Consider the following 16,211-nt stretch of genomic DNA (forward strand, 5'->3'; position numbering starts at 1 on the left):
TATGTAATAGTGATCCATATTTCATCAAGAATAACCACCTCGTAACTGCAAGCTCGGATGATCAGCCCGCATGACAGTGCTCTACTATTGTTCTCTAAAACATTGACACACCATGATTAGTTGTCTCTTATTACCATAAACATGATGAATTGTTTTTACGAAGTAATGTATTTTTGTATGTTTTCAGAATTAAGAAAGTGATATGTTTCAAATGCAAACAATTATTTTTATTTTTTTGTTTTTCCATGTATATAAAGTTCAGATCTGTGGTTCTGCCTCTCGGTACGGTTCTTTTGGCATGTATAGTGTATTTTCTTAAAAAGTCAATTAAAGTACGATATGATATTTTGTAAAACGTTTTCATCGTGGTTTACCAATTACATTTTTTAAAGTAGTTCGTTCATGTGTTCGAACAGTTATTGCTGAATTTAAGTCTGTTGTGAAAGGTAAAAACTTCAAAATGGACTGAAGGAGAATCGTGTTGGAAGAAAGACGCAAACACCATTCTAATCTCCCGAGGAATAATACAAATTAAAAACATTTCAAAACTCAAACTACAAAGGACCAGAACGTAATCCAAACTCCTTTCATCTTAAAACAAAGGCAAATCCATAACAGCCAGTAAACCTTAAATACCCGTCCGGTAATAAAATACCCAGCAGCAAAGGACCGATGTCCAGGCTCTACGAATAATAAGGGGATAAAATATTCCCCTACTTTCCGTATTCTGGCCGAGTCAGAATACCGCCAATTAAAAGTCTCGAACGACAAAATCTTATATTCTTGGGAAAGAATAAGTAGAAACTCAAAGCAGAGGAACTCTCGGTCTCCTGGTCGCAGCCGACCGTCCTGGTCAAATTTTGGATGCCGGATGGCCATCCAAAACCTTTTATTAAAAAAAAATGAATTCTCTATTTATTTAAAAATCGTTCAGAGTTTTGATTCAGGAGATGCTTCAGACGTTGCTGCTGTCGATTCATGGAGCTAATAAAACTAACTGCTCAACTGCTCTTTTTAGAACCAATCTATTTAAATATCTGTACATATTATTTAGGTGGACTGCTTCTTGCACAATCAATAAAGTTTATTGTACAAGCCCTTTTCAAGACAAACGATATTCAAAATGTCTCTCATTGCTGTCTACTGACAAAAAAGTAATAATTTTTTTTTCCAACCAGTTTCATAAATTTAATAATAGATTTTATGTACGTTTTATATGCTATAACGATAGCATATGAAGAAGCATTTAATGTAACAATCATCGTTTATATTAAGCTAAAAAACAACAAGTAGTAGCGACATATGTATGGACATGTTTGTTATTTTTTTTGTTGAAATCTTATGTAAAGGCAGAAAGTTTGTCTGTGTGTGGGTTTATTTGTTTTTTTATAACAGCATCACTCGAGAACCAAACAACCCATTATTTTCAAATTTGCAGGATACATTTGTGTTATCCCAGGGAAGGTTTTAAGCCATAGACCGAACCCTCGCTCCCTTAGGGGTTAAGTTTTGAATTAAAGATAATCATTACGTAAAAAAATTAATCTTTTTACTTCATTTTATTTCTTTCTTTTTCCTGTTTAGCCTCCGGGAATTACCGTTCAGGTATTACTTCAGAGGATGAATGAGGATGATATGTATGAGTGCAAATGAAGTGTAGTCTTGTACAGTCTGTTCGACCGTTCCTGAGATGTGTGGTTAATTGAAGCCCAACCACCATAGAACACCGGTATCCACGATCTAACATTCAAATCCGTATAAAAGTAACTGCCTTTACTAGGACTTGAACGCTGGAACTCTCGTCTTCCAAATTAGCTGATTTGGGAAGACGCGTTCATCACTAGACCAACTCGATGGGTTCATTACTATATTTGTGTCACTAATAGTAGTTACCGTCGTTACTACTATTTTATCTTTTGTAGTTTCTTTTTAACGTTTCTATAAAGTCTGAATAATTTAATTGTTATTTATCAGTGTTATTCTCACAACTGCGGGGTTCTCTGGCAAGACGGCAGTGGCGAGCGAAGCAAGTCCCAACAGGCTAGCAATTAAAATAAAACTTTATTTGTATGAGGTAATAAATCAATGAACTTTGTATACAAATATATGTACAACATACATTCACTTGAAATAACAATTTATTTTTGTATTACTGATATTTTAATCGTTAAATTACATAGTATTAAGCTAATTATAGATAGCAATTTAATTTTTTATGCTTTTTTTTATATATAATGAACCTGCAATATTGACATAAAAAGATAACATGTTTTAAACCAGTAAAATTATTATAAATTTTTATTTAATTTAAATTGTAACGTATTAATTAAACTATTTTTATTTAAAAAATTAGAAAAGTGCTTGATAATTTTATTTTATGATATTATATTGCGAAATAATATTGTCATAAATATTTTGTTGAAATAATATTAACCAACAGTTTTGTAACTAAAAAATATAAAGTAAAAAATGTAGAAATGGATGATATAGGACTTTAAAAAATAGTCACATCAGTATTATAAAACAACTTGTCTCCACAAAGACGAGACTACATACTTTTTGTTTTTAAGTATATACATTATATTGTAATATCATTAAAATAATACAATGACACTATAATAATAAAATAGTAAAATAAAGTACAGTATTTTTTGAGTACAGTAATATTTACGCCATTTCATTATAAGCGGAAATTTTCCGGAACGTAACACTCGCGTAAATTGAAGATGTACCGTATAATAGATTTATATAAATAACCAAACACACATATATATATATATAAATTTATAAAATAGTTAAACCTAAAAGTATAAATATAATCACACCTACGCTCCTTAATCTTTGTTCTCTAATCAAAATTATCAAACGAAGCGAGCGTAAGTTAAGTTTGATTTTCGGTATTTTCTACAAGAAAAGATAATAGTCCCGGCGAGAATGCTGCTTTGGGTGTTCTCGTTTTAGGCAAAAAGGCATAAAGACGGAATCCCGGCTACTATGGTGGGGGAATAGGAACGACAAAGTCGGGCCCGGTAACCCTACACTGGGAGTACGAAGCAGTCATTAGTAGATAAGATCCAGCCGGCTAATAAAAGGACGCTCCCCCGGATTGTGTTATGCTTCACTATGGAATCCGATTCAGGGGAGAGTTACAGATAACACAAACCGCCTTCAATGGTTACTTCAGTAACTACCCAATCAAAACAGGAATTCCGATAAAATAGATCTAATGATGACACACATTCTTTCTTTCTTTTTCCCGTTTAGCGTCCGGTAACTACCGTTGAGATAATACTTCAGAGGATGAATGAGGAATATGTATGAGTGGTAAATGAAGTGTAGTCTTGTACATTCTCAGTTCGAACATTCCTGAGATGTGTGGTTAATTGAAACCCAACCACCAAAGAACACCGGTATCCATGATCTAGTATTCAAATCCGTGTAAAAATAACTGGCTTTACTAGGACTTGAACACTGGAACTCTCGACTTCCAAATCAGCTGATTTGGGAAGACGCGTTCATCACTAGACCAATCCGATGGGTTGATAACACACATTCACCCTTCAATATCTTACATTACAGAAAAGGCCGACCGCCCTTAATGATTACTTAATCAGAAGAGGAAAGCCGATAAAAATTGAACTAATGACCATAGATATTCACACTTTAATATCTCAAAATACACGTAATATTGACCGCCTTCAATGGTAACTTCAATAAATACAAAATCAGAAGAAGAAGGACAATAAAAATAGAAACAATGACAATGAACATTCACCCTTCAGTATCTTAAGTTACGGATAACACTGATCACCCTCAATGATTACTTCAGTAACTACACAATCAGAAGGGGAAAGCCGATAAAAATTAAACCAATGACCACAGACATTCACACTTCATTATCTCACGTTACACATAACAATGGCCACTCTTAACGATTACATCAGTAATTACACATTCAGAACAGGAATTCCAATACAAATAGATCTAATGATAACACACATTCACCCTTCAATATCTTACATGACAGATATCACTGACCGCCCTCCATGATTACTTCCAGTAACTACCCAATCAAAAGAGTATAGCCAATAAGCATAGAACCCAATGACAACACACGTACACCACTAAGTACCTTAATTTACAGATAATACAAACCGCCCTCAATGATTACTTCAGAAACTACCCAAACAGAACAGGAATTCCGATAAAAACAGAACCAATGGCAACGCATTCACATTCACCCTTCAATATCTTACATTACAGATAACACAAACCGCCCTCAATGATTCCTTCACTAACTACCAAATCCGAACAGGAATTCAGATAAAAACAGAACCAATGACAACACACATTCACCCTTCAATATCTTAGATTACAGATAACACCGACCGCACTTATTGATTACTTCAGTAACTACACAATCAAAAGAGAAAAGCCGATAAAATTATAACCAATAACCACAAAAATTCACTTATCATTATCAGACGATACACGTAACATTGACCTCCGTCAAACATTGCTTCAGTAACTACCCAGTAAGAAGAGGAAAGCCGATAAAAATTGAACCAATGACCCTTCAATATCAAGTTACACTTAACAATGACCGCCTTCAAAGATTATATCAGTAACAGCCAAATCAGAACTGGAAAGCTGATAAATATAGAATCAAAAAAGACATTAAAGCGGCAGTTACAAGATCTCTTCATAAATTTTTGCAGAGAGTAAGCCGGGAAAAGAACATTTCACTAAGTTCATGCAGTGTGACAAGGTACATTGTCATGATGCAGCATCCAGCTGTGTTTGATGGCTGGTGTCACGCTGGCAACTCTTTTCCGCAGTCTTTCAAGAATTTCTTGGTAAACATATTGACTTACAGTCTGTCCTGTAGGCAAAAACTTCTTATGGACAATGCCATTACTATCGAAGGAACAGATTGGCATGGCTTTCATTAGATTGATGATACTGCATCATGACAATGCACCTTGTCATCACACTGCACTCTCAATTAATGAGTTTTTGGGGGAAAAAACATTCCTGTAGTTCCTCAACCACCTTATTCACCTGACTTGAGTCCCTGTGACGGTTTCCTGTTCTTGACTTTAAAAAACACCTCAAAGGACACCATTTTGGAATTGTAGAAAATATTTTTAAAAAATGTAACCGACCATCTGAAGGATATTCTTGTTTCTGAGTTCCAACGCTGCTATGGAAAGCAGGAAAACCGTTTGAAGCGTTGCGTGGCTTCCCAGGGAACTATTTTGAAGATGATGGAATCCATGCATGGATTGTAAATAAAACACTGATTTACAACACTGGACTGGTTTCTGAACCAGTCTCATTACTTTATTGACAGACCTTGTATTTTTTATTTAGTGAGATATATATATATATATATATAACATTTTTAACATACATTTCCATACACTTAACACTTCTTAAAAACAAATTGAAGAAAAAAGTACACATATTTAATATTAGCTGCAGCAATCATAACTGGTAAGATACTCACCCAATTGATAGAAATAACCCCTTTCAAGCAGTTTTCAATTTATGTTTAGATTTGTAGTAGATTTTTCTTCTAAAATACTTTTAGGTAGTTTATTACCAACATGTTTAACCCCAAAAAAACAGTGAGATTTTGAGTATATGTACTTACAACCACGGTAATAAATCACATTTACTTAAAAAACTGATTTTATTTTTTTTACTATTTAATATGAGTATTCTATTTTAATGTATATTTTTAATGTATGAAAATATTTACATCTGTGCCGAATAAAATATTATGTAAATCAAGAATTTTCCCATTACTGTATAATACATGTCTCATTTTAATAAATTTATGACTTTTGGGTACACATTATGGGCAATATTTTTGTATGTATTAATATTCTAAAACCATTGTTACATTTATAAAGGTTTATCAATTTATAAATATTTTAAAAACCAAATAAAAAACCTATAATATTTATATTCAAACACAAATAATAAAAATCTAGACTAATTATAATTATATAATTCTAATATGGCTACACATTATATTAACAAAAAAAAAGCCAGAACTACTAGAAGAGAAAGGTGTGAAATTATTAAAAAGAAGTGATAAGAGTAAAGTATGAATTTATATGAAAATTTATTTATACATCAATAATATCAAGAAGATAAACTACAAAAATAGAGAAACATTTAGAAAAAGATCAAATTACAATAATATTTATATTTATGCTTTTCAAAATTATTAATTTTTAAATCAAATATATGACATGAGATGTACAAATATTTATTAACTTCAAAATTTGATTATTAATTATTAAACTTATGTAATGTAACAAACAATATTATTTATATGAAGCAGCTTTGATGACAGCTAATTAATCTATTACAATAAATTAATTATTAAATACTAATTTGTACATTTACTACATACCCTTTCACAAGTTATATCAGGTTATTAATTCTTTGTGACCGATAACAAAAATAATAATAAAATAGTTTCTAAAAATGATGATTTAAAAAAATGTTCTTCATGAATATATTTATTTTAGTGCTTGTGCAGTATTTATGTTATACTTTTTTTTGTTTTGAATATGAAAAATCCTATGAAAATTATTAAAATGAAAATATGCACATCATCATACGGATCAGATTTTATTATTAAAGAGCTAATGAACCCGTTTTATTGTTATTCCAGAATGAAATTTATTAATTTAAAATTAAAGTTTTGAACAGACCCATTTGTTTTTGTGATATATGAGTTCCTTAGAAAAAGATAATAGTCCGATATACTTTTGACTGTAAGAAAGTGAAAACTTATCACGGTAATTGATCTATTGATTTTGTTACTTATATAATTACTACAATGGTGGTATTTTTTTCAGTTTTTTTGTCACTTTTTTAGTCAAAGGTAATTCTACGTCATAATTATTTTTAAATCTACTTGCTGTAATGTTATTATTTATAAAGTCATCTAACAACTGCAATCCCCATGTAGGTTCATCTGTTGGCACCATATGACCCGAATTTCTTACCAGTACCTCTGTAAGATTACCAACAGATTTAAAGTACCCTAAGATTTCATCATTAGTTTTGTATATATATCTTTTTGCACTTCTGTATTCGTGACTTAATTTCCATTTCATATTTCTTAAATAATTAACAGTCAATGGATATGCGCATATTATATCTAATTGTCCGTTATAAAATAATACTCTATAATTATTTAATAATTCTACTACCCAGTTTATTACAGATTTTGGTACATCTTCGTATAATTTTTCATAAACATCATATCCATTATTATATGTTTTATTGCCGACATGAACACTTCTTCGGAAAAGATTACCTGTAATAAATTTTTCTTCATAGTCTTCCCAGTCTCCTGATCGTACATTATAGTAGTTATAATAGCTGGTTAAACCTGTATATCTATAATACAATGATGTTTCATCTCCGACTAATTTATCAAATAATTTACTAGCATCTCTCCATTTTTTTTGTTTAATTTTTTCTACGGCTAGAGATTCGACTTTATGAAATTCCTTTTTTGCAGTATCATCTATTAACCCCAATTCATAAAGGTAATCACCGTACTTCATCATGTGAATTGGATCTGTCCAAGCATTACCTATCATTAGACCTTTTAAATTAACTTCAATTTCTGGTTTGTTCTTATTTTTCCAGTAAATCGTATGACCGAAAGCCGGTACATATTTACCGGCATACGATTCTCCGGTTATAAATAAATCATTTTTCCGCAAATATGGAAATAATTTTAATATTTGTATTAATGCACTATATAAATTTTTTCCGACATTCGTTTGATTTGTCGCATATCCAAGATCATTTTCTGTAAAACTGTACCCGGTCCCGACCGGATTATCAAAATAAATTAAATTGCTAATTTTTGACCACGTATACTTTCTTTTAAGTATCTTATTTCTAGTTATTATATATGGTCCGTTTTCATTAAATAAACCGAATAATGAACTAGAACCTGGCCCTCCTTGTAACCATATCACTGTTGGATCTTCTTCATAATTTTTTTCGCTTTGAAAATACCAAAAAAATATATTAGAATTGTATTCTTTATTTACAGTTAAGTAACCGGCATAACTCTTAACGTCTCCGGCAAATGATTTAACGACTGCAGCTTTCCTACCTTCTTCAAATTTTCCCTCTTCTATGTATTTTGTCAAATATAACGGATTACCGGGCCCTTTGTCATTATCATTCTCATCTACAGTGTTTAACAAATCTTCTTCGTTAAAGTTGGAAGTAATAACACTATCGCATTTCACAAACACAACGCCTAATAAAAATACAGTTAAAAAATAAGGTTGTATAGAAAATACTTCCCTGCACATTTTTACTGTTTCTTTTTTCCCCACACAAAATCAACTATTATAAATTAAATAAAACACAATTCTAACTTTATTAAACATATAGTTTCATATAAATATTAATATTACACTTATCAAATATGTAATTATTGATGTATTTTACATAAACAACTGCTTGATTTAATACGAACAAGTATATTTGAACATTATTTATCTTAAGTGGTTTTGTGAAGTGCTTGTATGTATTATATTTGATAGAATTATCAATTCAGTTAATTTATTTATTAAATTTCAAACAGACATTATAAAATATTACAATGAGAATAGCATGTTTTGGTTCAATTTAGCATTTGTAAAAAAAAAACATAAATAGCAGTTTAACTTTTATTGCTACTCAAGATAAATGGGATATATTGTCATCACTTCATATAGTAATTTATTATTGGTTTTTTTTTTTGGCTATTATAAGTTGTGACACAATAAAATCTGGGGAATTTCATCATCAAATATTATGAATAATTCTTAAGTTCGGTTAACAGTTCAGAAATAATATTAGTGGGTCTTTTTTTTTCTTTTTTTTTGTCATTTTAAGGAAAATTAAAATTTAAGTGATTTTGGCCCCTATAATATACCTTGAAGCCAAAATAAAAGCAATATTTTTGTATTACTATCGATAAAAGTTATATTTAATTTTTTTAGTATTTTTAAACAATTCTTTTAAATTTTTTTGTATAAGGATCACTTCTTTATAAAACAAGTTTTACTAAACTGTTCTAAAAGAGTAAGGGAGCCCCAAAATCAACAATTTTTTAATTTGAAATTTGGAAATTTCGATGGTTAAATCTTATTTTGGTAATCATCATCTACATATATAAAAATGAATGTTTGTCTGTCTGTATGTCTCTAATGCCTTCCTAAACCATTCATCCGATAGCGATAAAACTTTGGGGAATGGTTGGATGCATGCCAGGGAAGGTTTCTGAATTAGTTTGAGCCCGCTAAATATGGTGCTGTGGTCGAGATATTTTGAAAAATTTTGTTTATGGTTTGATTTGGCTCATATTCAGAATATATGTTATTTACATGGAAAGAAATACCTCTGCAAAAAATGGACCCGCTAGGTGGCGCTGGGGTTGAGATATTTATGAAACAAAGAAAGAAATATACAAACAGACTTTCTTCTTCTATAGATATAAAAGGCAATGTTCATATAGACTAAAAAACTACTAGACCGATTTACGCTACTGGTCCGATTTAAAAGAAAAGAGGGGAAATGGGAAAAGAAAAAAGAACAGGGAAATAGGGAAAAAGAGATAAAGTGAAAGGTTAAATTTTATGAAGTTCCGTAATGTTAATCTTTTTAATGTTTTACAATACTTTCAATTGTATTCATTTAATATATATATATACTCAAATCTAGCAATAGCGAAGCATTGCCGGGTCTGCTAGTATTAAATAAAAAAGCTCCATTGATACGGGGGCTCTAAAATTTTTTTTCTTACTTATATTTAAACATTTATTATGAAAATAAAAATAAAACGTTTAATGACCGAATTGCAAAAATTTTTGCAATGAAAAAGCCGGCAAGGTATTTGCAATGGTAAAGCTGGCAAGGTTGACCGGCACAGCCAGAAAAGTCATGCAATATTTAGCATTATACTTTTCTACATTACATAACTCGTTTTATAATTTCTACATGTTTCAGCATTTATACCCATTTTAATCTGCTTCATATCCTTATAACCACTGTCTTATTCCTTTCCTGAGGATTTATATTTTTGCTAAAACGAAATGTCATGCTCCAGACAAAACATCTTATTGAATTACTATCAATTCCTTGTCCAAAGGTCCAAAACAAGTAATTATTTTTACATTACATGTTTGTTTTGTTATAATTTTGCTTTTTAATTTCTTACTACGATTTAATTATTGATATATCCTGCTTCCCAGTTATTTGAAAGAACTTAAAATTAATTTGTTTTATTTTCTATTTAATCAATTCTCAAACATAATTTTCAGTTAATTTTATGAAAGAGTATGTTTTAAATTTTATTTTCATTTCCTATTACCTTTTTTAATTTTATGGCATTCCATTTAATAACTCTTCTTTAATGGTATCCTATTATAACTGCATGCAATTTAATTTCAATAAAGGAAAATGTTTGTTTCTTTACGCTTCAATTATTATCTACGTTGTTAAAATAATGTGAGGGGGTACATTAATTCTTCTACTAATTGAAATGTATTGAGGAGGATTTTAGAGAAATTTATTCAGTGTTTTGCTATAAAATCAAATTTTGTGTTTTGTTAAACAAATAAAAATAATGGATGTAATTCCAATTTTTTTTTTTTTTTTTTTTAATAATTAAGCTCATAATAATAAAATAAAAGTAAAAAAAAGTTTATAAGCTGGCTGAGAAAGTATAAATTTAATGTGTGTGATGTAAACCTTCATATTATTTATAATACAAAATTGAATTTTATTAGATCATTGTGTCTCCGAGAAGTATATCAGTAGAAAGTCATGTATTTATCAATTTATCATATGAAATTTTTCTCCATAATAAATTGGAAATGATACTTTTTTTCTAAGGACTTTATTTTCCATGAAAAATTCAAATAATTTTATTAAGTCTTTCTGAGCTCTTAACTACGGTTTATTAACTCAGCAATAGTATATGTGTGTATACGTAAGTGTGCGGTGTATGTGTGTATACATTTTGCAAGATGAAGTATTGCTACATTGCATTATGTTGTAATATAAGTGTTAACTATTTTTATATAATGCTATAAAATAGACTTATATAGAATAAATTTTCTTTATTTATTATCGGTGAAAACTGCAATGTCATTGTCTACCTTCCACCTTATTTTTTTTTTGTACAGTTGATTATTTCTGAGGTCATGCTCCTAATCCTTAATATGCATTAACTTTGCTACAATTGATCTAAAATAGTTGAACTCAATGATCTATTTTTGAATGTTTTTTTAACTGATTCTAAGTAGGTTTTATTTAATAGAGTTCTGTCTTTGTGGCACCATCATAATTAAATTGAAGGTCGGTTCCACTGCAAAGCTTTCTAATCCAGGGGTTGCTGGTTCAAATTCAATTCAGATAAGACGAAATGTATAATTAAATGAATGGTGTTCTACCATACCCGGTTGTAAACGATACCATATGCTCATATGTTCCCTTACGAAGAAAGCTTACATTGTCAGGCACTATTCCCTTGCATAACTTTGTAAAAGTAGCTAGTTCATCCACCTAACCTTTTCCATGAGTTAGAGTATTACAACACTACTAATACAGATAAAAATTAATTCCTTAAATAACTCCATCTAAACTCTTAATATTTAAATTTATCAATTTGAAATATATGATTAATTTTTTTTTAATTAGAAATTATATGGATGGTAATAAATATTTTTTATAAAAAAAAAATATTTATTAAAATATTTTATTAATAAGAAAGATATAAGGATAAATTTCAACAAAATTATGGCAATCTTTTCTTCATTAAAATTAGATGAATAAAATAAATCGATGGTAAAGTTGTATTGGTTTTTAAATTCAAATTATGTAGTTATCAGACTTATTGAACATAAAAAATATAACTGCACATCAATTACTGGTAAAATACTAGTAGTATGAACATTCAGAATTAATATTTAGTAACTAAATGCACACTGCATTAGACTGAGTTCCATAAATGACTGGATATTTGTGTAATTATAATATGCTATGATGGAGAATGATAAAATAACTGCGTTGTTGAGACAATAAAAACATTATCAATGCTTTATTTTTCAACATTGATCAACCACCTGCTATTACAATTAGATGGAAAAAAAATCAAACATTTTCCTTAATTTATCATTTTTATAATCATACTACTGTATTTGTTCATTGTATGAACTTTTTATTGTGTTATGCTATCATTTTTAAATATGAACATGCTTTATAAGTCAAATTTTAAGCATCTTCATTTCTCATCATTGTAAAAGAGTACCAAATTTTAAAATTTTGGGCCACAGTCATTCAGTTTTTTATAGTTTAAAACCATAGCTCTATAGTACAAATTAATTTTTTTTTTAAATTTGTATCATTTATCCATGTATGTCTATGAATCTCGCTGTTATGTTGTTTTTTTATTTTTTATGATAAATATCTATGAGTATCGTAAATAATGGTATATAAATCTAAATTTTCAAATAAAAAATGTAAGTAAAGATTAAAAAAGTCATTACTGTATGTCTAAATAACAAAGAGATATGCTTTCATAATATCTTTGAGACTATGATCCAGTATCTTCCTCTGTGATATCAGATTACATAGTTATTACAGTTTTTAATGTCATTCATCTGAAATGTTTTACAAAGTAGAATTGCTAAAGATGGACAAAGCAGGAGCGATATAAAATGCCGAATAGCATATGCAAAACGAGCCTTCAGTCAGAAATATAATTTGTTTACATCAAAAATTAATTTAAATGTCAGGAAAAGATTTTTGAAAGTATATGTTTGGAGCGTCGCTTTATATGGAAGTGAAACTTGGATGATCGGCATATCTGAGAAGAAAAGATTAGAAGCTTTTGAAATGCAGTGTTATAGGAGAATGTTAAAAATCAGACCGGTGGATAAAGTGACAAATGAAGAGAGAAAGATGATAGATGAAGAAAGAAGCATTTGGAAAAATATAGCCAAAGAAGAGACAGACTTATAGGCCACATATTAAGGCATCGATATATATATATATTAAGGCATCAATATATCAATAGTTGCTTTAATATTGGAGGGACACGTAAAAGGAAAAAATTCTGTAGGCAGGCCACGTTTGGAATATGTAAAACAAATTGTTAGGGATGTAGGATGTAGGAGGTATACTGAAATGAAACGACTAGCACTAGATAGGGAATCTTGGAGAGCTGCATCAAACCAGTCAAATGACTGAAGACAAAAGAGAGACCTTGTATATTATCAGCAAGTATAATTTAGTCTTCTTTTTTTCTGTTTAGCCTATGAAACCCCATTAAGGTATTACTTCAGGGGATGAATGAGAATGATATGTATGAATGTAAATGAAGTGTAGTCTTGTTCAGTCTCAGGTCGACCATTCCTTAGATGTGTGGTTAATTGCAACCCAACCAACAAAGAACACCGGTACCCATAATCTACTACTCAAATCCATGTAAAACTAACTGCCTTTACTAGGATGACTAACTTAGTCTAACACTGATAAAAAATAATTTTGTATATGTTCCTGAATCTATGAGATGATTTATAAAGGTAGATTCTGTTTTGCTTTTTAACAGCTGCACATCTACTCCTATAAATAAAGGTGTTATATAAACACTGAACAAAAATTGAAAACTACACCTTGTAATAAAAAAACTGATCAACAAACATTTTCAGAAAAATAAACACATGCACATGTATGACCAAAAGTGTGTGTGATTATTTTTTTTTACTGCTTTTATTTCATTAATATAAACAAAACATGACATGATCGTACAACATAATACAATAAGACACTCCAATCACAAGTATACAAATTACATTCCAGTGACCATTCAATACTATACAATATTCATAGATCAGAAGCACATTCAACCACAAATATAAAAATACAAACACTCATGATACACATCAAAATATTTCTAACAATTTTTCTGAATAAGGTAATTAAAAATCTTATGTTATTTAAAATCAAAGGATCATTGAATAAAGTGTTATTATTTGATAATAAATATATATCTGTTTTATTAACAGCAAAGTTTTAACTATAAATATGTAATGATTATTCCAATATTAATTCAACGTGTGAGTGTGAATTAGTAATATGAGTAATGTCACACTCATATGGTTTTATATATATATATATACACGAGGTCTGTTCGGAAAATAACCGAACATTTTTAATTACGCGCCGACTAAGATATTTAGTGACGTGCGATTGGCAGCATTGTGTTCCGCACAACACTCCTCTGTAACCACATGTTCTGGGATTTTTGATATCTCGTTCTGTTTTCGTGTTATTGTTGTTTGAGTGCAACGTGTTTAAGTGTTAGTAGCAATTTTTGTAATATGCGATTTACGGGAGCAACGATACAACGTAAAAGTTTGCGTGATATGGGGAAAACAATTTCATAGAAACATTTCAACTTTTGAAACAAGCTTACAGAGATGATGCTACGGGTCGTACGCAGTGTTACGAATGGTTTTCACGATTTAAAAGTGGTCGTCAGTCAATTGAAGATGATACTCGACCAGGAACGCCTTTAACTTCAACTGATGAAACCAACGTTCAGAAAATCTAGTGCGTGCAAATCGCAGATTGATTGTCAGAGAACTTGCAGAAGAGGTTAGCATCTCAGTTGGATCATGCCGTGACATTTTGACTGAAAAATTGAACATGCATCGCATCGAGTTGCAACAAAATTTGTTCCCGTTTGATGATCGAACAGTAGAAAGAACATCGAGTGGACGTTCTTCAGAAACTTCTTGAACAGGCCGATGACGATGAAACATTCATGCAAAGGATCGTAACGGGAGACGGAAGCTGGGTTTACAGCTACGATATTGAGACAAAACAGTCACAATGGATTGGCAAAGGATCTCCGCGCCTCATGAAGGCACGTCAGTCTCGATCCGATGTCAAAACTATAACTCTCTGCTTTTTTCGATTTTAATGGAATTGTGCACTTTTAATTCTTGGCTCAAGATGTAACAATGAACCGTGCGTACTATTAAAGCGTTTTACAACGGATACGTGAAAAATCCACTAATCTATGGTTCCTTCACCACGACCATGCGCCCGCACACTCAGCTTTGTTAATTCGTCAGTTTTGAACCAAAAATAAGTGACTGTTCTTCCTCAGCCTTCCTATTCGCCAAACATGGCTCCTTGCGATGTTTTCTTATTCCCGAAATTAAAATCAGTGATGAAAGGATGCCTTTTGGAGACTATTGACGACATTAAAGCAAATTCGTCACGGACCTAAAAGGCCATTTCAAATGAAGCTATCCAGGACTGTTTCATAAACTGGAAACACCGCTGGGAAAAGTATGTTAATATGGGAGGGGAGTACTTTGAAGGGAACAAGGATCAATAATCTGTAAAATTAATAATAAACATTAAAAAAATTAAATTTGGTTATTTTCTGAACAGACCTTGTATGTGTGTGCATCAATACACACACACAGAGAAACACCTCGTATGTGTGCGCACGTGTGGTTTGTGGGTGTGTGTGTGTGAGTTGGTTGGATGTGCGTGGAAAATAGAACTGGTTGAAAAAATGAAGTCAAACAATTTTCTTATGGACTTTGTACTTTAGATTTCCTCAATTCAGGCTTGATCGCCTAGGAATCTTTTGAGCAAAGCATTTCTATATGTGCTTTCATTTTTCTGTTTACCACGAGAACATTTTTCATTTACCACCGTTCTTAGGTCACGCTTCACTTACCTTTGCATTAAAAAAATATAAAATTAAATGTGTTATTTGCTGCATGTTTAATTTAAAATAGAATTTAATAACAACATGTTTATAAAACTGGGCTCTTATGTCCTGTTTTATGAACGGGATTTATTTCTGTAAAGTTCCAAGAGCATTTTATCGTCCAGATTTATGTTAACGCGTTGGTTGAATTCTTTTTGTATATGATACGTTAAATAATTGGTGAATATAAAAAATATTATTCTATCATATAACAATGAAAACCAATTTACACTATCAAACTTAGGTTGCTACAAAATTCCAGTAAGACAATCGCAGTAACAGTTCTCATGTATAAAATAAGCCCAACAAACTGTCAACAACAAAACTTACTTTTGTCACAGTAAATTGAGCACGTCTCTGTTGCCCACGATCCTAC

General features: G+C 30.6%; 1 protein-coding gene across 1 annotated transcript; it reads right to left on the reverse strand.

The window, feature by feature from the left end:
• Positions 1 to 6,229: 6,229 nt before the first annotated feature.
• LOC142331507 (venom serine carboxypeptidase-like) lies at positions 6,230 to 8,494 on the reverse strand. Its single transcript, XM_075377459.1, has one exon. It carries the CDS (start codon positions 8,361 to 8,363, stop codon positions 6,855 to 6,857), a length of 1,509 nt encoding a protein of 502 aa, XP_075233574.1. The 5' UTR covers positions 8,364 to 8,494; the 3' UTR covers positions 6,230 to 6,854.
• Positions 8,495 to 16,211: the final 7,717 nt, after the last annotated feature.

Source organism: Lycorma delicatula, chromosome 10 (assembly GCF_047948215.1).
Source record: "Lycorma delicatula isolate Av1 chromosome 10, ASM4794821v1, whole genome shotgun sequence".
In the NCBI taxonomy this organism is placed as follows: domain Eukaryota; kingdom Metazoa; phylum Arthropoda; class Insecta; order Hemiptera; family Fulgoridae; genus Lycorma; species Lycorma delicatula.